This window comes from Xenopus tropicalis, chromosome 2, assembly GCF_000004195.4.
Source record: "Xenopus tropicalis strain Nigerian chromosome 2, UCB_Xtro_10.0, whole genome shotgun sequence".
NCBI lineage: Eukaryota > Metazoa > Chordata > Amphibia > Anura > Pipidae > Xenopus > Xenopus tropicalis.
This window is the reverse complement of record NC_030678.2, coordinates 50,811,811-50,838,218: the sequence shown is the minus strand read 5'-3', so window position 1 is coordinate 50,838,218 and position 26,408 is coordinate 50,811,811. Positions and strand designations below refer to the sequence as shown.

Sequence of the window (26,408 nt, the reverse complement as noted above, 5' to 3'; positions counted from 1 at the left end):
ATATCAGACAACTCTCTCGCTACACTACGCTATCTGCAGTTATGCACAGGCACAGCAATCACCAATACGACACAAATGAAAAAGCCCTGGGACACCAATTTGCAGAGATTTAATCTATATGATGGTATAACATTGCTGGCAGTGATAGTTTGTTTTTCCCCGTTTTCAGCTGATCCATCCTTTGCATGCAAATAGAGATGGATACAGCAACTAGTGAATCAGTAGTGTATGGTATGTGTCATTGCATCCTCCTCTCCAATGCTGCTTAGTAACCATCCACTAGGAAGAAATCATTTCTCCTCCCCTCTAATTTCTGATTCTTGGTAGCAGTGCACCAGGTTTACTGGCGTAGATTCTTTTCAAAGCAAACATTTCAGCAGTTTCCCTGATCCTTCCAAAACAAAGAGGCTGAACTCCACGTTGATCTCTTGGTAAGGATATTTACAGCAGCATTGTGATTTAATACTATATCTTTGCGCAGTTGTCATGAGTCTGCAGTTGTATCTCCCTGATATATACTATAGTGCTTTGGTGCATGTTTGTAATTGTATCTCATATTAGAACGTGTATGAAACCTGTATGAAGCCTCATTAGATGTAAGTTTAGCTCAGGAGTAGTGAAAGCTGGAGCTGTGTGTGTTTCTCTGCAGTGCTCATTCTCACGTGTGAATGTTCATTCATAGAATCCGGAATACGCTCAGGTTCTCATTGTATATTATTTCTAGCTACGTCAAAGTATGTATATTCTAAACATGATTTGTTTCCAGTTTCTCAGCATGATAAGGATATTTCTTTGATTATTATAGTAATCCTGTTTCAGACAAACTACTGTATAAGGTATTGCAGAACTCTGTCATGCAAAATGCTGATGAAGTGTTAATTCATGTTCTGTTCAAGAAAGGCACATTAACTGGTGCTCCGTTTGTAATATGGAAATGGATGAACACATATTTTAGCTATGAAATTAGCTATGAAATGATTTGTCTTACTCTGTGTGTTCATTCAAGATGCAGCATCTACTCTTTAGGTGTTTTATTGTAAAACTCTTAAGCAAACACACACACAGGTAAATGAGGCAGCCACTATTTATATTTATATATTTACATTTATATATTTTTTACATTTGTTGTTGAAAGTCATTTGTTCTTTTTTTGTTCACCATAAAAAAGCGAAACAACTGTAATGTTAAATGCTTTACATATTACAGCAAGTGAGCAGTAACACAGCTTGTGAGCAGAGGTATCACAGTAAATGTTCAGATATTGGTGCATTGCTTCTCCCCTCAAGGCCAAATTCATTTGGTTGCGAGATGGCCAGCCTTGGGAAAGTAAGTGTACCTTGATAAAAAAAAAATGTGCTTTTCATTAAAATACATTGATATGCTGTTTTTCAGTGATTCGTTTCAATGAAAGCTTTTTTGTTTGTTTTTTTTATTGCTCAAGGCAAAAGAAACAAGCTTAGTTACACCAGCTCAGACAGATGAGCCATCACCATCACCTTGGCTCATAATCCACTGTCTAAATGTTGGCATATTTATATAGCGCTGGCCCAAGCCAGACTGCCTATCCACCCCCCCCCCCCGCGCACGTGTATGTGAGCACATGTGCGAAAAAGAGCACTTATGCGCCAATGCTGAAAATGGGGGTGGGGGGAACAAGGGGTAGGTAAAAAAGACACATGCCTATTGCTCCCCCACCATTGCACCCTAGGCACGATAGATATAGATAGAGAGATAAAGATAGATAGATAGATAGATACAGTAGATAGATAGATAGATAGATAGATAGATAGATAGATAGATAGAGAGATAAAGATAGATACACTGATGATAGATTAGCCTTACAGTCAAGGGTAATGCTCCTTTTTGTTCCTGTATATAAATATATATAACCAGTGGTGTAACAGTCTCTGCTGGGCCCCTCTGAAAAAAGAAGAAAAAAATTGGTTCTGTGCAACTTACAACCTAAGCTGCCCCTTTCTGCATTGGTATTCATTGCTCCCCCACACTCTCACTCTGCGAGAGTAGACAGGCATAAAAGAGTAGGTAAGATTTAAAAATGGAACCTTTTAACTATTATTATAATTATTAACATGTATTTATAAAGAGCAAATATATTCCACAGCGCTGTACAATATGTGTATTTCATACATTGGACATACAGAGTTACATACAAAGCAACCAATAAGAGGTCAAGAGGGCCCTGCCCAAATGAGCTTACAATCTGTAAGGAGAAATGTTTGAGACACAAGGGTATTGCTTTTAGCAGCCTACTGAGGTTATGCTAAACTGATGATGGTAAGCTTCTCTAAATAAATGTGTTTTTAGAGATCTTTTGGAGGCAGAAAGATTGGGAAAAAGTCGGATAGATTGTGGGAGCGAATTCCAGAGAAGGGGGGGCAGCCCTTGGAAAGGCTTTAATGCGAGTGTGTGAGGAGGTAATGAGAGATGAGTTGAGAAGTAGGTCAGTAGAGGAGTGTAACAAGAGATATCTAGAGATAAAATCGGAGATGTAGGGTGCTTTAAATGAGAGGGTCATATGTTAGAATTTTATTCTGGATGGTAGGCGACCAACATTTCTTTGCACTAGAACTGAGGTGCCTAATCTCTGGGGCTGCCCTACCAGGGGGCCCAAATCTATCTGTACTGGGCCAACATGAAGGTGGGGACTGTTTTTTATGGTGATTTTATACTTTTGTATGTCAGTATGTACAGAAAGTGATTTTCATTTATTTGTAACTTTGCAATGAGTTTAGGCAGGGCTGTCCAACTGGAGGCCCACCAGCCGGATGTGGGCCTCCAGAGGACATTTATGGCCCCAGTCTGCTCAAAGGCTCCCTAGACATCACTGTATGTGTATGACATCATCATTTTAATTTAATCTTGCCCTCAACCATACTATATGAGATATTATTGGCCCACCACATGTAAGCTGGACAGTACTGAGCAAAGGGGTATCGACTATACATGGGCAACAAAGGGGGCTTGAATCCAAAGAGTGTATAAACCACTGCAACAGGAGCAGCTAATTCTTTTATTAGCCAACTTTATTTCACAAGAATATTTCTTATAGTACTGATTGCCGTTTAACAAAAGTACCACATTTGTATAGCCAGGTAAAATAATACCTTTATTATTATATTGGAATATTTTAATGACTCTACAACTTAAAGTTGCTAAAAACAAAACTGAATGGACTGCTGTTACCATTACATATACTGCATAAAGTAAGTCTTTATGGGCACTTTTAGCATACAGGGCCAGTGATATTAGAAAACTGTACCTAAACACCAGCCTTTCCTTACTTAGATCTTTGTTCCCTTCGCCATTAGGCGTTCTGCACTTGCTCAGTAAGTAGGTTTCGCCTGGTTTACTCTACAGCACATGTGCATTTTCACAAGGAATGTAAAAGTAAAAAAAAAGTGCGCACAGTAGGCACAGAACTAAGATTTAGGCTGGTGTGGTTTCTCCTAACAGAAGCACCAGACTTAGAAAAAAATTTAGCAATCTATTTCACTGGGGGGTGTCTAATATTATGGCACCCCCCCAGTGAAATAGCCTTTGCATGTCTTTTAAATACACTTAGAACTACTGTTCTGAAATATTTATTTATTCATGTTATATTTATTATTCACTTACAATATAATTAAAAGCTGAATTAGAGTCTGCACCCCCTTACTTCTGCAGCCTGTATGTTTTCAGGCTCACCAGAGCATGTCAGACACAGTCACATCTTTCTCCTTATATCAGGCCCATTAACAGTCTAATAACTACCATGCTAATTAATTTTTAATTACCTTTTGTGTTTACAATACAACTCCTAAGCAGCTTTTTTCATTTTTCAATTTATCAAGCCCAGTCCCAGCTAATTAAACTAACTGCCAGATCCCTGCGAGAAACATTTTGGTACCGAGAATAGATTTTTCACTTCTAATTGAGTTAAACATGGTAACACTTTCTTTTAGGTTTAGCGTAAGCACCAAATTGTAAATGATCTGCCCAACAGTTATTTGCTAGCTCTTATTAAGCATAAAATGCAGCATTACTCATTTATTGTTCATTTAGTTTCATGTTTTAACTATTGAAGTGGGCTTTAAACAAGTGCCCCCTCCATAGGGGCAAAGAGCTTACTAGTTTTGAAAGTACTGTGTGTAGGCCTTAAGATCAGAAGAAGCCAAGACCTCTCATAAACATATTAGTCTATATTATATATACTATATATATATATATATATCATATCCTCAGATCTGTAAGGTTTGTATGCTCTATAAAATTAGAAGGAATATAAAACACATAAGAATAAAGTTGGTGTTAGTTGCAAATATTTAGATAATTACAGTTTCACCAAATATTCTGCAAATAGATTAGACTGGTTATGTGCAATATGCTTGTTATAATAAAGTTTCTAAATAATAAAGTGCTTTCTGTGACTACCTTGTGGTAGGCATGTGAATTTCCGGGTAGCAGAGCGAGTGGAGAACAGGCATTTCTATACTGGTTCAGTGCAAGTGGGTCAAGAGCATCAACACCTTGTGACTGCAATGATGCTGGAATTCTGGGAAAAACACAGGATTGTGGGCAAAAAACAGCCTTGCGGTGGTAAATGAGCCCTATAGACTCATATGTTAGTGCTATAAAAGTCATATGTAATGGGCACATTTATGTTAGCTTATATTGTGCAAAGATGGATGCCAGTCCACACCATTACCAGAGCAAGTAATGCCACCTTAGTCCACATTTAGCTTTTACATTCTGAATGGCCAGTTACTATTGAAAGGAGTCAATTCTTTGAAGCACCAATCTTTTGTAACCCCTGCCCTCTCCTGAAAAATATTATATCCACTGCCAGATTCTCAACAGGCTCCCTTCTGTGCATGTGCAATGAAAGCCTATCTAAGGTCCTAACCCTGTGTGCATGCTTCTGTATGAATTGGGATTGTGTAGGGGACCACACAGTAAAAAAACAAATGAGGGGGTCATTTTCCCTTTAATGTCTAATAAAACGATCCCTCTACCTTAATCTGTAGTTGTTTCTCATTTCATTTAAGGAATTATCAAAACATTTGCAAGTTTGCAGACGTTAAAATACCATACACTAAGGAATTCAACAGCACCCACCTTGTGCATGATTTATGGAGTTCCCTGCCTTGTTCATTGTCCAGTTCAGCAGTATAATCATATGGGACCTTTATTCTAACCTATGCAGATGCAAAAAGCAGTGCTATTTGCAATCTTTCCACCAAAAAAGAATGTTTTGCGCAGAATTCCAGCATTATTGTGCACTTGGGTGTAATAGGCAAACAGAGCCCTGTATTTTATGTCTGGTCAATGGCAGGTGTAAAGTATAGGATTGCAAGCTACACCTTGCCAAGGGGAAAACACAGGGCAGTTAATGAAATCACTGGTGTGAGGTGCAGCCATTTAGGGGCTGATTTACCAATGTCTGAATTAAAATTTTTGTAGCAAATTTTTTTGCACTACATCTAACAAATTCAAATTAGGGTTTCCAAAACTCAAATATTCATCAAGTGCAAACATTTTTAAAAACTCCAGTGTAAAACTTTTGCATCAAATATCTTGTGAGTTCATGCAGAAGTCGATAGGAGTTGCCGTAGCAAAATGTAAGTGGTTTTTTACATTTTTGTTAGAGATGTAGTCTCATTGAAAATGATGAGTAGAATGCAAATTTGCTGCATTGCATTGTTTTTTCACAGTTTGGTTGGATGGAATTTTTTTTATATTCAAGTTTTTTTAAGAAACAAGCACACAGAGTTTGGTAGGTTTTAGAGTTTATTCAAATTAGAAAAAAAATCCCAAATTTGAATTTTGATAAATAAGCCCCCTTATGTATGGTAACTATACTGGTTATTATGCCTAGTACTTGCACCCATACTAGCAAATGTGGCCCTTGGTTAAATAGTTTACACAGTAATACTGAAATATACCCAGCGTCTTCTGTACTCTGATTGCTAGAGCATCTGATGGCACTGTTGAATAAACAGTGCCATCAGATGCTCTAGCAATCAGAGTACAGAAGACGCTGGGTATATTTCAGTATATTCCTCTGCTACAATCTGGATATGATCATGGACACTAGGGGGCCCATTTACTTACTCACGAACGGGCCGAATGCGTCCGATTGCGTTTTTTTCGTAATGATCGGTATTTTGCGATTTTTTCGGAAAATTATCACGACTTTTTCATTACCAATACGATTTTTGCGGAAAAACGCGAGTTTTTCGTAGCCATTCCGAAAGTTGCGATTTTTTCGTAGCGTTAAAACTTGCACAAAAAGTTGCGATTTTTTCGTAGTGTTAAAACTTGCGCAAAACGTCATGCCTTTTAAGTTTTAACGCTACGAAAAAAACGCAACTTTTCGCGCAAGTTTTAACGCTACGAAAAAATCGCAACTTTCGGAATGGCTACGAAAAACTCGCGTTTTTTTTCGCGCAAATCGTATTGGTAGCGAAAAAGTCGCGATAATTTCCGAAAAGTCGTAAAGGCGCCGAAAAAATCGCAAAAAATATACGAAAAAGTCGCAAAATGTTCGTTTTCCAATCGGAATTTTTCCAATTCGGATTCGAATTCGTGGGTTAGTAAATCAGCCCCTAGGTGTGATCAACTAAGCAATAGATTAATATTGCAATCTGAGTCAGCACAAAAACATCACTTATCATCTCACTGTTTATTTAAGCAGCTTTCCGTTTCCTTTCCAGTGCACGTGTATAAACAAGATGCTCAGAGCCAGAACAGGCACATGATGCACAGGTCATTATAGCATATTAGTATTTCCAGCTCTGCTGTTAAGTCCAGAGCCTGATACTATAATTAGTAATAAACAAGTTTGATCTGTTTATTTAGATACATTGTATACACAGGGGCACAGCAAATTGCATGAGATACATTTGTGTTTATAAGGCTTTGTTTTAATACACACATTTTTCCAAATTCACCTTTTATTATTATCCTTTATTATCCAGGGGTGCTGCTACAATGAGGCAAGCTGAGAACCTTGCCTCAGACGGAAGCACCCTGCAAGTTACCAGGAATGGCAAAAAGCCCCCCTTACCCTGCTCCAAAGCTTGAATGGTAAACGCTGGGGCCAGGGGGATGGCATCTGATGGGCCACCTTGGGGTGGCAAGGGGCCCAGGAATGCCTTTGCACCATAATATTCATCTGTTTGTGCATTATTCATTTGTGTGCGATGTAATAAAAGACAATAAGGGCTATAGCATTGGAGACAGACTGGTGCTGTTGCCCATGGCAACCAATCAACAATAAGGGGTATATTTATCATGATGTGTAGCAAGTGGAATAAAACATCACCGATGATTTTGCTCCTAGAAGCCAATCAGATGGTTTGCTTTAACTTTCTAACTGTTGAAATCGAATTGCTGATTGGTTGCCCTGGGCAACATCACCGGTAATGCTTCACTCCACTTTTTACACAGCATGATAAATATACCCCTTAAGATTTAAACGTTCACCTACAAATTAGAAAACAAAAGCAAAGATATGATTGGTTGATATAGGCAACCTCACCAGTGATGTTTGTCTCCAATGTTAAGAAATACGCCCCTTAGTGTCTTGTTAATAAATACATCCCTAAGTTTTTCCAAAAGCAGCATCCCATAGCAACCATCAGCAGGAGGCACTTACTGGTAACCTGTTTAAATACAAACATCTTATTGGTTGCTATGGGTTGCTGCTCCTGGGCAAACTTAGTGCTTTTTATTACATATGGGGGATATACAGGTCCTTTTAAAAAAATTAGCATATTGTGATAAAGTTCATTATTTTCTGTAATGTTCATTATTTTCTGTATTAGACTTTCATATATTTTAGATTCATTACACACAACTGAAGTAGTTCAAGCCTTTTATTGTTTTAATATTGATGATTGTGGCATACAGCTCATGAAAACCCAAAATTCCTATCTCAAAAAATTAGCATATTTCATCCGACCAATAAAAGAAAAGTGTTTTTAATACAAAAAAAGTCAACCTTCAAATAATTATGTTCAGTTATGCACTCAATACTTGGTCGGGAATCCTTTTGCAGAAATGACTGCTTCAATGTGGCGTGGCATGGAGGCAATCAGCCTGTGGCACTGCTGAGGTGTTATGGAGGCCCAGGATGCTTCAATAGCGGCCTTAAGCTCATCCAGAGTGTTGGGTCTTGTGTCTCTCAACTTTCTCTTCACAATATCCCACAGATTCTCTATGGGGTTCAGGTCAGGAGAGTTGGCAGGCCAATTGAGCACAGTAATACCATGGGCAGTAAACCATTTACCAGTGGTTTTGGCACTGTGAGCAGGTGCCAGGTTGTGCTGAAAAATGAAATCTTCATCTCCATAAAGCTTTTCAGCAGATGGAAGCATGAAGTGCTCCAAAATCTCCTGATAGCTAGCTGCATTGACCCTGCCCTTGATAAAACACAGTGGACCAACACCAGCAGCTGACATGGCACCCCAGACCATCACTGACTGTGGGTACTTGACACTGGACTTCAGGCATTTTGGTATTTCCCTCTCCCCAGTCTTCCTCCAGACTCTGGCACCTTGATTTCCGAATGACATACTTTGGACCACTGAGCAACAGTCCAGTGCTGCTTCTCTGTAGCCCAGGTCAGGCGCTTCTGCCACTGTTTCTGGTTCAAAAGTGGCTTGACCTGGGGAATGCGGCACCTGTAGCCCATTTCCTCCACACGCCTGTACACGGTGGCTCTGGATGTTTCTACTCCAGACTCAGTCCACTGCTTCCGCAGGTCCCCAAGGTCAGGAATCGGTCCTTCTCCACAATCTTCCTCAGGGCCCAGTCACCTCTTCTTGTTGTGCAGCATTTTCTGCCACACTTTTTCCTTCCCACAGACTTCCCACTGAGGTGCCTTGATACAGCACTCTGGGAACAGCCTATTTGTTCAGAAATTTCTTTCTGTGTCTTACCCTCTTGCTTGAGGGTGTCAATGATGGCCTTCTGGACAGCAGTCAGGTTGGCAGTCTTACCCATGATTGCGGTTTTGAGTAATGAACCAGGCTGGGAGTTTCTAAAAGCCTCAGGAATCTTTTTAAGGTTTTTAGAGTTAATTAGTTGATTCAGATGATTAGGTTAATAGCTCATTTAGAGAACCTTTTCATGATATGCTAATTTTTTGAGATAGGAATTTTGGGTTTTCATGAGCTGTATGCCACAATCATCAATATTAAAACAAGAAAAGGCTTGAACTACTTCCGTTGTGTGTAATGAATCTAAAATATATGAAAGTCTAATGTTTATCAGTACATTACAGAAAATAATGAACTTTATCACAATATGCTAATTTTTTGAAAAGGACCTGTAGATAACAATAATTTTGCAAATGTAAATTCTGTTTAGTGTATATATTTATCCGCCACTTATTGTGGTGTAACTTAAATGCAGAGTGTGCACATAATATTTACAGTTTGTGATTATGCCATATTTAAAAATCTATTAAGGACAATCAAATACAAATGTGCAATTATGTTTGCCTTAAATACACTGATCCTTTCCAGCTTTATAAATATAAACATGCACAGGGCAAATATGTTCACTGTGCCAATAATTCTGTACTGCGCTATGTTAATATATGAAATCAGTTTTTGGAGTGGAAAATACACCTAAATGTAGGTAGAACATAGAATATTTATAGTATTCTAGCTGGAATTAAAACTTGGTACAGTGAGAGTGCAAGGAAGCAATGCTAACTACTTTGCCACTTTGGGGTTGGTTTGCAGGCAAATGTATTGCCAAGGTGCCACCTGGTGCTGACAACAACTGTGTTGTAGGATGGTGTCTTCACTGGGGAGTAACATCTTTGTTGCTAGATAAACCATTTTCATAAACTGAAAATTGAGACATCTTAGGGCATGCACATCACCAATCTGTCCAAAACCAAAACTATTTTCAGGTAAGACCACCCATTTGCAGACCCGGATTTGTGGAGAGGCCACAAAGGCCCGGGCCTAGGGCGGCACAATTTTGGGGGCGGCATGCCGCCCTGCCACACCAAAGTGTTGCCATTTTTCTCCCATGTGGAGCAATAGGGACCTCTCCCCACTGCTCCGTATGCTATCTTAAACTTTCGTGCATGCGCAAGGGTGGGGCGACGAATGGGGCTGGCCTAGAGGCGCCCGGATTTGTGTGGGGTTCGCATCAAGTGCTGGCCCAAACTGCCCAGTGTGCCTCTTCTGCCTACTGCACTGGTTGGCATCTACAATTCAGGACCATCCTATATAAAGAGGGACTATTGGAATGTATGTGTAGCTCTGATTTTTACATATTGTTACAATTTCTTCCAGTACATTAATAGTTAAACTACCAAACAAGGAGCATGGAAGTCTTTAGGTCTCATTTAAGAGGCAATATGCAAAGAACACAAACAGAGTGGCAAAAACAGAATGTAGACTAGAGCTTAGAATACCAATTGCTGCCATTGTGGACATGGCATAGTACAGTTGAAGCATTACGTTAGCTAGCAAAAAGCCCCCCAAAGATTTTGGCCAGAAGAATTCATTGGTACATTTTTATGCAAGTGAAATTAAGTTCCAAGCATTTTTATTTCTATAGCGCTGATTTATTGTTGGGTTTTTTTACCCCATGGTAAATCTTTTCTAGTAAAAACAGCAAACGGTCAAAAAATTCCTTTGTACTAAAGGCAATCTAAATCTCCACCAGTAAAACATTTTCATCATGCAATCAAGTGAAAATGCAAGAGAAGGAAATTTCCAGTGATTACACAATTTAAATGTTTTACTGGCTGACATTCAGACTTTTGTCAGACATTTTAATGCCTGCGCTGGAGAAAATTTAGTTATATTATTTATTACCTATTTTGAAACTAGTTGCGGTCATATACTAAGGGGCACATTTACTAATCCACGAAGCCCGAAAAGCGTCCGAATGCGTTTTTTTCGTAATGATCGGTATTTTGCGATTTTTTTGTAAATTGTCGCGACTTTTTCGTAGCCGTTACGACTTTTTCGTAGCCGTCGCACCGAGTACGAAAGTTTCGGATTCATTCAAGCTTCAGTATCGTGACTTTCCTTGGGCCAGGTTGGAGCTGCAGAGTGCCATTGAGCCCTATGGGAGACTTTCCTTGGGCCAGGTTGGAGCTGCAGAGTGCCATTGAGCCCTATGGGAGACTTTCCTTGGGCCAGGTTGGAGCTGCAGAGTGCCATTGAGCCCTATGGGAGACTTTCCTTGGGCCAGGTTGGAGCTGCAGAGTGCCATTGAGCCCTATGGGAGACTTTCCTTGGGCCAGGTTGGAGCTGCAGAGTGCCATTGAGCCCTATGGGAGACTTTCCTTGGGCCAGGTTGGAGCTGCAGAGTGCCATTGAGTCCTATGGGAGGCTTCCAAAATCATGCAAAGTCTGAAAGGTTTGCCCGCTCAATACGAAAAAGTCGCGACAATATACGAGCAAGTCGTAACGGCTACGAAAAAGTCGCGACAATTTGCGCAAGTCGCAATGGCTACGGAAAAGTCGTGACGGCGTCAAAAAAATCACAAAAAATACGTTCGTTCGTTTCCAATGCGATTTTTTCCCATTCGTGATTCGGATTCGTGGATTAGTAAATGTGCCCCTAAGGGTTGATATTTTTTTTACAATTTGTGTTTTTTTGCCAAAATATGATTTTTTTTTAAGGAAAAAACACAATTTTTTAATGATTTATTATGCAACAAAACCACAACAAATCCAAAAGCAAAAAATACTCCATCTAACACCTGTGGAGATCATGTGGAAGTCAATGGCAGGTGTCCCTTTTACAGCTGGAAGATCTTTCTTTGATTTGTGGTTTTAGGGATTTTCTGGGTATTTTTCATTTGTGTGTCATTTGTGTGAGTGACACTATGAAAAAGTTGCGATGTTCACATTTTTTTCCATGTCTTTTTTTTGTTCCTGCTATTTCAATTCGGATCTTTTGATAAATGACTGACATTTGTGGAAATGTGTTTAGTTGTGCTTTTAAAAACCTTTAAAACCATGAAAATCAATGTGTTTAAACAGAACTGGGGCAGTGTCTTAGTGCATCCCATTGGCTAAAACTGCCCTTTTACCTGGGATCAGAGCACCACGATTTTCACCTGTAGTTTGCAGCAGTGTATGTAGTAAAACAACATAAATCATTAGATTTTTCCATAAAAAGACACTTCAAAAAATGATTTATGAGCAATTTTCAGTGAAATACCTGTAATACCTATACCATGAAAAAAATGACAATTTATATATATATGGATTGATTACATTTGCCTATTTATTTAGCTTATAAGAAGCACTACTAATGTATATAGCTCTATTTCTGGTAAATAATTAGTGATATAAAAGAAGACTGAATGTGTTTATACATATGAATGGGAGCTACTATATTGCATACCTAAAGCAATATCTATCCAGAAGCAAGTTTTAATTCTATCAATTAAATCAATGTTGATATACATTATGTTTATAAATTTGAAATAGATTTTTCTGAAATGGTGGTAATATGAGCTTTGCTTTTTATTGTTGCGTTGCAATATTAAATGAAATTGTGAAGTAGAGTAATAGGTTAATTCAGACCTGCAATGGGGATATTCATTGACCTTCTCAGTGTCCCGTACACCTTTAACAGACACATGTAAGGAGATTGGAATTGTGCAGCTTTGTATCTTAGGATCACATGCCTGTCTCACTCCTTGTCTTGTGCTCATCTAACTAATCTGAAAACACTCTCTCCCCTCCTCTTTTCTAATAGGAAACTTTAGCCAAGGTTTGCCAAGCGAGGCACTGATCTGCAACCACAGGCGAGCAGCTTGTCCCAAACGCCAGGTAAGCAAATGTCTGTTCTCCTACCATCTTACAGACGCTTATATTTACTGATATTTATAAGGAAGCAACAAATGTAGAAATAATACTGTTTTATAGAGGAAATGTAATTGTTCTAGAAAAGCTGAACCATTTAATACCATATTCTATGAAGACATGTTTATAGTAGGTTCTGATTTGCTAACTGTAAGCATTTTATTATAGCAGCATTTCCTAATCAGTTCTCTAAACTAAAACCAAGTTTTAGTTTAGAGATGTTAATGTGCCTCCGCCTAATTTGTCTAAAAGTAAGCCTTTAAGGTAAAAATATGGCAGTGGGTTGTAGGTTTGTGATACTAAACTAAAAGAACAGAGTTAGGAGATTGCTTATATTCGCCCAGAAATGGTCAAAGCTAATACTGTTCATTATGGTGCACCATGGAATTTTTACAATATTCTCAGCACCCACCAAATACATCAGGCGCAGTGAAAGCTGTTTGTGAGTATTTGTAACTGTGTTAAAAAACTATACATAATTATATTGTTTAAGAAGAACCAGCAATGTATAATGATTTATCTAGCTCTGTGATTCCCAATCAGAGTAACATGTTGCTCACCAACCCCTTGTATGTTGTACCCAGTGGCCTCAAAGCGGGCACTTAATTTTGAATTCCTGGCTTGGAGTCAAGTTTTTCTCACCATACAGAGCCTCCTGTAGGCTGCCAGAACACATAGGGGCTACCAAATAGCCATTCAGAGCCATTGTTTGACACCACCAGGAATAGCTGACAACTAATCTAGCTGTATCAGTGGAATAACTAAATGTTTCTGGATCCCACTGCTGGGGAATAAGACTGCGTTGGTCAATCTATGCCTCCTCAGCAGTCACTGCTTCCTCTATACTTATGCCCTTTCTTTATATATAATTATTTACACAATATAGTTACTTTATTGTTATGTGTTGGAATAAAGCAGTTTGTGTCAATAAACATGCTTAGTAATTATCCATCCAATATTTTTCTGTTACTTTTTCCATTCTACTTAAAAGGTAAACTGTTGCTTTTATTTACATTACTGTGGTGCCCTTATTTATGATTACAGCTGCATACTGTATATTAACTAAATAGTATAAATATAAAAATTCTAACTTCAAAGACAAAGTAAAAAAAAAAAAAATTGACCTTGATAATACATTATTTTTAATAATCTTTAATTAATAGCAATAATAGAATAAATATTAAAAGATACCAGTGAGACTAGGGGGGAGATTTATTAAGACACGAACGCTCCAAGCATATTTTCGACGACTTTTTCGTATGCCCGCACAACTTTTTCGTACGCTTGTGCGACTTTTCCGTATGCTTGCGCGAAAAGGTTCTGCCTCTGTTTACAATCGTTCGGTACGAAAATGTTGTGACTTTCGGATCGCCAATATGATTTTATCATGACTAATACGATTTTTTCGTAAGCATTTTCGTGATATTTGCGATCTTCAGAAATTATCGTATCCGATCCGAATTTTTCCCATTCGGGATTCGAACTTGTGTTTTAATGAATCGGCCCCTATGTGTGAAGGAGCCTTTACTGGTGTTATTTACATTATCATACCCCCTGCCCTCTAGCACTCATCCCATGTGGCAACTTTTTTTACAGAAATATTTAATGACTACTGTTTGCATACAACTGGCTTTTAGCACAGAATGATTTTCTTTCTAGATAGAGTGCTGCTAAACAGTAATTGAGGAAATCAATATAATTTATTTTGCCCATGTAATGTAAAAATAATTTGTGCCTAAAGGGCTGTGACACACGGGGAGATTAGTCACCGCACGACAAGGGAGCTTTGTCGCGTGGCAACTAATCTTCCCGTGTGTCACAGCCCTAAGGGTGAAGACACATGGAGCTACTAGTAGCAGCTACTTGTGGTGGCTACTAAAATAGACAATGCTGATCATTCACTGATAATTGTCTCTACATGTGTTTTAGCAGAGATAATTCTCAGTATTGTCTATGACAGGGTATTTTCTGACGTTTAGTAGCAGTGAAAAAGTAGCTGCTACTAGTTGCTCTGTGTGTCTTCACCCTATAAATGCATACGCTTTCTTATAGTCCTTGAATAGATGAATACGTTTGTATATAAAAATTGGCTATAATTTGAAAAGCATAAACACATGGACATTAATATAGAGTACAGAGATTGCCATGCAGTACACTAGGAGGACTAGTAACTCCAGGATGAGTAAAGGCTTTGGGCAGTAAATCTCCTCTGTTCCCTAAAGGTTATATTGGCTCATTGCTAAAGAGGATTATGGCCCTTTGTTGATTTCCTGTCTTTGCGGATAAGAAGAGCACAAATTAGCCATGTGCAGGATGGATACATTTACAGATTAAGAGGCGTATTTTATATCATAAAGAGCTTTTCTAGTGATTTGCTGTATACTGAGCTGTTGATAACACTTAATAAGTGGTAAATGATTAAAGCTAGTTTAGCAGATTCTATGTTGTATTTTGCCTCTTTTTTTTGCAATGCAACTGAAAAAGTTGCCAAAATTTTCATGTTCTCTTCTAGGTATGGAATCCATTATCCGGAAACCCATTATCCGGAAAGTTCCAAATTATGGCAAAGCTGTCTCCCATAGACTCCATTATAAGCAAATAATTCTAATTTTTCAAAATGATTTCCTTTTTCTCTGTAATTATAAAACAATGCCTTGTACTTGATCCCAACTAAGCTGAATAAATCCACATTGGTGGGAAAACAATCCAACTGGGTTTACTTGTCCTGAGCATTCTGAGTAACAGGTCCCATACATGTACCAGAAAAGTAAGAAAGGGCCAACAACCTCAAAATTACCAATTATCCAGAATGCTTGGGCCTGGGGTCTTCCGCATAAGGGATCTTTCCGTAATTTGGATCTCCTACCTTACGTCTACTAAAAAAATAATTTAAACAGTAATTACACCAAATAGGAATGTTCTGCCCCCAATAAGAAATAATTATATCTTAGTTGGGATAGGATAGGAAAAAGGAAACCATTTTTAAAAATGTTAATAATTTGATTAAAATGGGAAAATGAGTCTATGGGAGAGGCCTTCCTGTAATTTGGAACTTTCTGGATAATGGGGTTACGCCCCTTTAAGCAATAAAATAGAAAACTACATTGGAATTTCAGTTATAGTTTTCCCCTTTTTAATAATAAGGGCCATTTACCTCTAATAAAAATATTACAAAAGGGATGTCCCAGATTTGTGGCGAGGTCACAGGGTGCCGCAAACTCAAGTGCAGCGCTGGTCATTATTAGGTGTTTTGGTGTTTGGAGAAAGAAAAGTTGAGGCCACAGAACAGGGAGATAGAGAAATGGTATAAACAGAAGAAGCGGTAAGAAAGAATAAGTGGTAATCACAACATTGCATACTCGCAGAATGTAATAAAGGGAATTACTTGTGTGCAATGCAAACCATTTTTCATGATTATCAGTTTTCCAGATAAGGGGAAAACTGTAATTTGGATCTCCATACCCTAAGTCTAATAAAAACTCATTTAAACATGAATTAAATCCAATAGGATTGTTTTGTCTCCAGTAAGGTTTAATTATATCTTAGAGATCAAGTACAAGGTACTGTTTTATGGGTAGAGAAAAGGAAATTAATTTTTAAAAATTTTAATTATTTGCTTAAAATGGAGTCTATGATAGCAGAATTCCAATACAAATAGTGGCCCCTTCAAGCATGTCTTCATAATATACAATGTGCAGTTAAATTCTTTATGTTATTCTGCTTGGCAAACATTAATACATTGCAAAAAGTAAATTTTCTCTTATGTTTTTATTATTTACATGTTTTATTATATACCTCTTTAACTACCTTAGTGATTTCAGGTGTCATTGGGTTACAAACCAGTAAACTGTGTCTATTTCAATTATATGTAATAGTGCAAGATTTTAGCACTGTGGTGCAATACGCAATAATAGCCCTATGCAATAGCAATATTAACAGAATTAGGAGGCTGGCATGGAAAATATGATGTTTATGTTATAGTAAATCAATATTAGGTAATATAATATATTAGGATTTAAGATTAGGCTCCCTGGGTATCCAGTCTAAGGATAGCTCTGGAAGGGCCTGTTAAAAAGACCACATTTAATCAACTCTATGTGACCTGAAGTAAATGTTAATTCTGGCACAGCTATGGATATTCCAAAAAATGGAAATGGGCAGCAGCAGCAAGTGGCGCCACCCTTTTCTTTATAATGATCACTTATTTACAATGCTCCTATGAATAGGTTTTTGGAATTTGCTTCATTGTCTAAATATTGTGATATTACCAGTCAAGGATAGAACCACAATAATCTAGAAAAGCAAATATGTGTTCATCCCACAGCTCATCCAAATTTGTCTTTGAGCTGCCCCAATCAACCTCTTTGGCCAACCTAGGAGGTCTAAGGCATCTGTGAGAATGTGCAGAAATCATATCTATATAATGCTTCCCCTATTATTAACCTGTTTAGGCCAAACAACTGTTGATAATACAACATATTAAAGGGGAACTATACCCCAATGTAGGCCTATATAAAACTATGTCATATAAAACAGCTCTTATATATAAACCTGCTTCATCTAAAGAAATAATTTTCATAAACTTTTACTGTATTTGTAGCATGTGGCATTGGGTAATGCAAAATCGAAAACTGATATTAACTCATACATGTTAGGTCACATCAGCAAATTACCCTCACACTACTCCCCTACAGTTAGAGGTGCATTATTTCCTGTGAGATGATCTCTGCGGGACCACAAGGCCCATCACAAGTTAGTGGCTCAAGGGAAAAGATGTAAAAGGGCAATATTTACTAATACATATATTCCAGTTTGCTAAGATTATTTAATAGGCCACTAAATATGATATAAATTATCTGTTGGTTAAAAAGATACTGACACCAGAAACATATATCAAAACATTGACTTTGCATGCTATTTATAATTTTGCCATAAAAGCATTTTTCCAAAGTTTATTGCATAATCTGATCCACCATATTCCTCTATGAGGGGGCTGCCATATTTGTGCAGCAGGAGGCCGTTAGCATTAGAAGCTATAACTGCCAGGCTGAGAAGGGACAGTCAGGTGTAGGAAGTTCAAGTAACAATTACTTACAAAAGCAGTCTCTCAGAGAAAAATGCGCAACGTGACCTATAGGTAACTTCTAATGTACATCATATTTTAGTTTAGTAGTTTTTTAGTATCAGTATCACTTTAAGGTATGTCTCAAATCGTGACTATGTCTCTTTCAGGTTGGCTCTGTCAGAAGCTGAAATGCCAAGTGCCAAGCTGACTGCATTTTCCCCAGTTGGTGAGTCAGTTTGTAAATAGTAGAGCTAAAGCATCTGCATATCTTGTATTAAGCATGACTCAGCTTAGTTTTATAAGTGGTGACCCTGTAGAGTTAGGCCTTAAATGCATCATATTCTCCAATACTTTTTTGACTGTCTCAGTAATTGACATGAGACACTGTTTTTCACTTCATTAAAACACAATTGCTTCATGCTGATTTTCAACAACACACAGATGAACGAAATAGAAAAGCTGCCATGCAGAACTGATGATGGCATCAATGTAATATACTTCTGTCGCCAATAATTCTCTTCATTATACAATAAATGATTTTGATTATGGCCAGAAGCAGAAAAATGTTATATATTCAAATAAAGAAATGTTGAATCAGGCTGAGTACTGAAACCTTCACAAAATATTTGGATAAATACAAAACTAAATCCTAAGTAATTTGCACTATTAGTTTTGAGCAATTAAAAAAGTCACACACAAAGGGGCAGATTTATCAAAATTCAAGGTCAAGAGAAATAAAATGCAGACGTAAAAAACAAATGCAACAAAACTTGTGCGACTTTTCTTCTCAAATGCTAGATTATTTAAGAAAAAGCACACTAGAATATTCCCACAAGCGTTTTGTCTCAGTAAAAAGTCACACACTGGCGAGAATCCCATTGTTCCATTCATTTTAAAAATGCTTTTCAAATTTCGAAAACATAAGCTCGAATTTTATTAAATTGGCCCCAAAAAGGTAGCTGCCTCTTGGTTTTAGGCAAACCCGTGTGATGCTTGATGGTATGAAGTCATAATTCGAACACGGTCCGAAAATTGTATGAAACATAGTTTTGTACGATTGAATCGGTGCATGTAGGGTGAGCATTACACTTTCAGCATCATCACTTGGCTGTAAAAGGACTCAATAAATGCAATTTGACATGCAATTATATCACCCCCTGCCACACACAAATCTTAGTGCCTGATTCCAAAGGTGTAAAGAACACAAAACACAGAACTTTTCTTGTTAAGAACACGGTTAGACACAGGGAATACTTGAAGAGTATTACACAGTTTTGCCTCTTTAAATACCTAGAACTTCCAGCCACCCTTTTATTAAGATAAACAATTTACAGGTACATAATTAATAAACAGATTTAAGAAGATCAGGCCCGGCACTAAGCTCTGTGGTACCCCGCTTATGTGCCCAAGTTATTTCATTTATAGGAACCCTCTGCTCTCAGCCAGTTTTCTACAGACCATTTCTTCTTGCCCAAGTGCCTTCATTTCATGCCCCAGTCTGTTATGTGCCAGAAATGCTTTGGAAAATTTACAATTAGTATATGTTGTTTCTAATTAGTTTATTCCTTATATTGGAATCTTGAATTAAATCTTTTAGTATTGCTTCGTTAATTATCTTCACTACAGGGGTAAGGCTTGCAGGTCTTTTATTTCTTGGTTTAAATTTTGACCTTTTAGTGCTATATTCTGTATGCATAAATACTTAATGTTGTCCTGGCCACCAAAAAACACAGTTCCTAATTCTTCTTTAGGAACTGAATTATTAGTTCCCAGAAGTTTATTGCCTAAAATTGTGTTTCCCATGCTGTCGGCATTGCTTAGTTCTTGCAGAATACAAATCGTGATTATGTGTAGATGTCATTCTCATTTTGCACTTATAGTGAGTTTCTCTGCCTGTCACCTTTATGTTCTACATCCAGTATGACCTCCCATCCACCATTTTATATGGCAACTATACTAAAGCACAAACAAGAACTCTGTGCTGTAGAGGTATACAGTACTGCATGAAAACACTCATCCAGATGCATTCAAATTATGTCAGTGCAACTTTAAGTATGCCACTCTGTGCTGTATGTACACTCCCCTTTCTTAAGAAAGGCCACAGGGCACTTGGCTATTTTGTGCACATCCCAATTATTTAGAATTGTAGAACTATATGTTACGATGGGGGGAAGTGATACAAATCCATTTCTCAATTGCAGAATTTACAGTGTCAACCCTGGATAAGTCAGGGCACAAAGAGGAGGAAGATGGAAGCATCTGGAAAAAGCAAACAAACAACATACGTGAAACCTTTGTGTTCATGGAGGTATTAGGATCGTAAGTACAGTCATTCTACAGTTCTTTATTTCGTATCTCTTTTTTTTATCATCAAAGAAAATAAGTTCAATGAAAAAAATGAATTGATATAATATGGACATTGATGATAAAACATGGATGTGGAAGCAGTACATCCAGGTAATAGTCCCTACTGTGTGATGTACCCACATTGGAAGACTTTTTTTACCTGGTGATCCTACTGTACATTAGCAAGAACAATATGAACATTGCATAACATTTATTATACTCAAAAAACATAGAATCAGTAGTTATTAGTAGTTGTCATTAACAAATGTTGGCATCAGCGAAGCAATGCAGGCAAAAAGCATTTAACTGACATTCTGCATACCACAGGTCACAGAATGGCACAAGCCAGTCAAATGAATAATAATGAATCAAGCTTCAGCTTATCTAGAAATTTATTGTCAGCAAAAATGATAATAGGTGCACATTGGAGGTGAATAAAAAGCATTTTCATGCCATTGATTTTCTGTTTTGTCTGGAGTCCAAAGACCTTGCAAGAAATAGGCAGCTAGGAAATCTGTTTATGCTTCAGGGTGATAATGAATCACTAAGCCATTATTGTGCATAGCTGAACTCAGTTGGCATCTCCTGGCTGCCATCTTCTTATTAGGAATTCCAATCTCATTAGTGCATAAGTGACTAAATAAAGATATTACAACACAAACCTACAGGACATTCCTTGAAGCATTGATTATAAAACAGTTTAGCATCAACAACAACTAATAACAGCTCCACCTAGAAATGTAAACTTTGTATATTCAGGCTCTTTTTTAAGACATCCTTAGGTGACTACGCTGTTTGTTAAAAGGAAAGTCATTTTGGCATTTTACTGCCAACAGATTTGCCACATTGGTACTAGCAGAAGAAGGGAGGGGGATAAGGAGCAGACTTGTGTTCCAAAGCTAAAGGAGCCCTAAAAGAGAGTAAGTCTGATACCAAAGAACATGTTCCCAAAAAGGAGACAAAAATCATGTGTTTCTTTTGATAGAGGACTTTCTGTGAGTGCTTATTGCTTTCTGATAAAGCTTACTTAGTTTTTATCTTTCCTTCTCCTTTAAGGCATCCTTAGGTGACTATGTATTACTGATGATGGATAGAAAGAGAAAAACATTCTAGAGAACAATGGGATCTGTATATAAAGAGTGAAGTTGTTAAGAATTACTTTCTGGGGTTGTAGAAAAACATGTATCCTTAGACTTCTATTCAGTAGAAGTCTTCTGAACTGTGTAAAGTACAAGTTGCCATTTTTATACAAAGCATTAGGAATTAGATTTCAATAATAAAGTCACAAATATTTTAAGCAATTGGAGAAGCAGAGTCTGTGGCTGCAGTGGGGCCCTGTGGAACTGGGGGGGCCTCAGTAAATACCCACGATCCGATTGCTCCTGCACCTCTCCACCAGGTGTATATGTATGATGGAAAGGAATTGCCAGTGTTTATTAGGCCAGTATGTGGTTGAAAATATTAAACGTATATTCTTTGTGGGGAGAGGCGGGGGGTTTGTCCCTGTAGCCCTAAGTTTAAATATACTCCCCATTGCGTGAGATCTACATTTAATAGCAATAGAGGTATTGAATAATTAATTTATCTCATTCATAAACTGATGAAAACTGAAAGTGAATCAATTGTTACCTTTTTTAATTTTGATTCCCTTATTATTATTCATCCAGTTCAACAAAATAATTGGTTAAATCAGTTAAACGGGACACACCCAAGTAGACAAATGATCCAGGTGTATACACCCCAGGCCCTTTGCTTAATGAAGTTAAGTGCAATTATAATAATTTTATAAAGGATACAGTCTCACCATGGATACAGGATGGTCTGGGTGCATCCAGCCTGATACCCGTAGCTCAAGGGAGTAAATATGAATTGATTTATGTACGGTGCAACATGATTTTGAATATTGTGTTCATTAACTTAGGTATTGATTGTGACTAATGTTGTAATCATGAATTGCCTGGAATGTTCACACTTTATTTCTTTAATTTGATACTGGTTTCAGCTGAGACGGCTATGGGATGGCTATAGACGGCTATAGTGCTGCTGTTTCAGCAGCACTATATATATGTGCTGTCTCTGTTCTAACTAGTATATGCCTATGACTAAGTATGATGACACACAAAACGCGTCAGGCTCAATTGTTTTAATGAAGAAATAAAGTTTTTCTTTTTATGAACATCCCGTCTTGGTCCTTGGTGCGTGGAACTTTGTTGAATTGCTTATTTATCCAGTGACTAATTATTAATTGAAATTTTCTTAAGTGCCATTAGAATGCTAACAAGCTAATGTCTTATTGGTGGACATCCCTCATGGTGTACGTCCATCCTTCCGCTCCCAAGGCCGCACAGGTTGCAGCCACTTCTAGAAGCCAATTCATTTGGAATCATATTTGGTGGTGTTGTTCTCCTAGAAGTTCAAGGAAATCTATGATTGGGAGGGGCAACAACCTTCATTAAAAATAGGTAGTCTAAGGGATAAAAATGAAGCACTGGTAGGTTTATCTTCACCCCTTAGTATATACATATTCTGCCGGATCTTTATCATAGCCCTGCTCTTACCACTTTATTACAATATATCTTTATAAAGTGAGCTCATTGTTATGCTTACAGCACACTGCCTGGAGTAAAATAATACTGTGGCTCTCAAGATGGGTTGCTTCACAAATGTAAGAAAGACTGTCCTCTGTGTCTCAGTAACACAGTATTACAATTTATATAATTCACGGGGATATTCCATTGACTTGGAAGATGTGTCATTAGAAACAGCCACATGCAAAACTATTGTACTGCTTAAATGCACAGTTATTGCACCTGGACAAGACATTGGTGCATGGCCTTAGAACCATGTATACTAACTGCTGTAATTATCTGGACAGGACTACTGCCTATCATGGTCTGGCATGATCTTGTCCAGGTGCAATAACTGTGCATTTTAGCAGTACAATAGTTTTGCATGTGGCTGTTTCTAATGACAATTGCATTGTTTTCTGCTAATGTGATAGAGGGTGCAGTTTTGGTGTTGCACCTCAGTAATAAGGCTCAGCTCAAAATTTTCCCCAGAAAATGACTATACACTTTTTTTTCTGCTGCTGCACACTAACACAGATGGTGATATAAAGGTCTCTGCATTTCTCATTTGTATATTCACCTTTATGCTCCTGCTTCAGCCCAAGTACTACCATTACATGCTAAGTAAGTCTCCCAGCCCGCTGAGAAAATAGCTCTTTCAATGCTAAATTCAGCAATACATTCTGCTCAAATATAAGTGCACTGCTGGGAAAATCCAACTTCTAAATACTATTCATGTGGTCCTCTTGCACAACCCTCCAGGTATAATTAGGATTTCAGCTTTACCTTCAGATACAGAAAAGTCACTGACCGTGGATTACATTGAAATCTGGGGTTTAGCAGGTACGCTAAATAGCACATGCCCTGTTAGGATAATCTGTGACCTTTTCTGATGTTATATAACAATGCATCATGCTAGGCGGCCCCACACACCATTCAAAGCCATTCCCCCACGCTAATAATATGTTGGAGCAGGAACATGAAAAATATTCTGTTTCCATGGTGAATCAGAGACCCATTCATCCATTCATTTTATTTACAGCAGAATAATATTTCATCTCAGGAGGGATATATATATTTATTGTACATGAAAGTTAATCTTTAGCTGTCACTCCAATGTTTTTAGTGCATACATCACATTGGAAAATTATTCTTTTATGTGGCAATTTCTGTTTTACCTTTTCCTCCCAAAATTATTTGCCACAGTTCAGGAGACTAATAAATGTGCTAAACTCAATGGTTTTCATTTAAAGGAAACTATACCCCCAGGTTAATTACTTAACCAAGAGTTTATATCATGTTAAGTGTCCTATTAAAAAAATCTTACTGAACTGGAATATATAAACCAAGCTGTTTTATATTTATATATTGTTTGGGGACATACTGTAGTTTCCCTTTAAGAAAAGCAAGTACAGTAGCCTACAATGATGTTACTCTTACTTTAAAGATGCCCATAAGCAAATGAAGGGGTAATATGTAAAAATAATGTCTCTTAATGAACTATAAAATATGCACATGCTGGTGGGAGATCATCGGCCAGCCAGGTTTATCATTTTAATCAGCTATAGATCAACTATCAAAATCACTCAACCCATCAAAATGAGCAGAATGAATGATAGAGCTTTTCTAAGGGGTATATTTATCATGCTGGAGTGAAGTGTTACCGGTGATCAGCAATTAGATTTCAACAGTTAGAAAATCAAAGAAAAGCATCTGATTGGTTGCTATAAGCAACATCGCCAGTGATGTTTTACTCCACTTTTTACACAGCGTGATAAATATACCCCTATGTGTTACCAGTTTTAGAGTAACTGCTTCAAAACCATTAAAATATAATTCCTGATTGGTAGATATGTACTACAGGTATAGGACATATTATCCAGAATGCACAGGACCTGGGGTTGTCTTTTTGTAATTTGGATCACCATATCCTGAGTCTACTAAAATATTATTTAAAAATTAAATAAACCCAATAGAATTGTTTTGCATTCGATAAGGTTTAATTATATCTTAGATGGGGTCAAGTCCAAGGTACTGTTTTATTATTACAGAGAAAAAGAAAATAATTAAAAATAATGTTAATTATTTGATTAAAATGGAGTCTATTGGAGATGGCCTGCCTGTAATTCAGAACTTTCTGGAACTTTTTGGTCAGTGCATGGTGCATCAGCAGATGAGCAAGTGAAGTGGAGCCTTTGCTGCTGTTCTGACCATTTAGGCAGTTGAGGGGAACACATGGAACAATACAAAGGAGGCAATACTGCATACGGCCACAGTTGGTAGGATATTATACTGTATGGTGACCTTTACCCTTAAAACATTAACCCTGCAGGAGAAGTCTATGACCCTTTGGGAAAAGAGAAAGAAACTGTGGAACATACTGATGGAGTATGTCCTAGCCATCATGGGGAAGGTAGAATGATCCAAATAGCACAAAAATACCGGCACAACATGACATGGTTTGCTACTATTAAAATCAGCAGGGTTTATTGCGCTTTAACAAGTCCTGTTGTGCCGGTATTTTTGTGCTATTTGGATCGTGATGGAGAGTGCCGACGTCTCTCTAAATACTGTGCACCAGGCGGAACAGAGTGGCAAAGGCCAGGGTGTGCTGGTGAGTGTGGATTGGAAGGTAGAATGAACCAAATAAAAACACTAGACACTAAAATTTGAGTGGAGGAAACGGGGCACAGCACTTCAGTTAATAATTTCATTAACAACTTATGAGCCACTTAGTAATGTCATCCCTGACGAAGGGGTACGCCCCCGAAACATTGCTGCTATTTTTGAATAAACATGCAGGCCCCGCTTGCATCACACTCATTGTGCCCGTCAACTATTTTTTGCTCCACTTAGTAATGTTGCCATTTAAACTTCCACCTTAGAGACATTAGTGCTGCGACAAATACAATTTTTTTTATTTTTTTTTAAATATATAACAGGAGTGGGAGGGTGGGTAAGCAGTCTTAGAGAGAGTTGGTTCTTAGGTAAAGTTACAGCCTGCAGATTCTTCTTTTCAGTCATCATTTCTGCACTGCCTTCAGTTTGTAATATCTCCCCGAGCCCTGTCTGCATCTGTGCTTTGATTGGTCAATTTTACTGTCTGTCAAGAAAGCCGTGCTCTGATTGGAGAATCCACAGGAAGAGAGATCCAATTGGAGCACAGCAGAACCGATTTCCAGGACAGTGCAGAAACGGAGTGAGGTTTTTTTTGTTTTGTTTAATTTTAAGGTGGCAAGCAGGTTTGGGGAGGCTTAGCCTTTACTAGCCTTATTGAAAATCCGCCTATGCCTGAGCAAAAACTAAACTAGCCACCTTGCCTCAGCCCTGATTAACACCTCTGTGCACCTGTTAATTAACCCTAGCCTGGCCATTTATCTTCCCATGCCTGCCCAGCCTCAAGTGCTCTGCGGTTCAAACCCATTGAAACAAATCAAACTTTAGCTTTTAAGCTTCTGCCAGCTGTTGTCTATTAAGAACTAACTTCTCATAAAGTGTTTGACTGGTTTTGTGCATAATTGTAGTGCCTAGGGCAATCAGACAGCATAGTCATTCTGCCTTTTCAACGGTTGTATA

General features: G+C 37.9%; 1 protein-coding gene across 1 annotated transcript in view; it reads left to right on the top strand.

Annotated features, from left to right (window-relative positions):
- Nucleotides 1-309: 309 nt before the first annotated feature.
- Nucleotides 310-26,408, top strand: part of camk1g (calcium/calmodulin-dependent protein kinase IG) — a 43,094-nt gene continuing 16,995 nt past the window's right edge. Inside the window, exons 1-4 of the mRNA XM_004910734.3 lie at nt 310-431; nt 12,748-12,821; nt 18,087-18,145; nt 20,121-20,238. Coding sequence (XP_004910791.1) covers nt 18,109-18,145; nt 20,121-20,238 — 155 coding nt within the window. The 5' untranslated portion in view covers nt 310-431; nt 12,748-12,821; nt 18,087-18,108. The remainder of the gene's footprint in view (nt 432-12,747; nt 12,822-18,086; nt 18,146-20,120; nt 20,239-26,408) is intronic.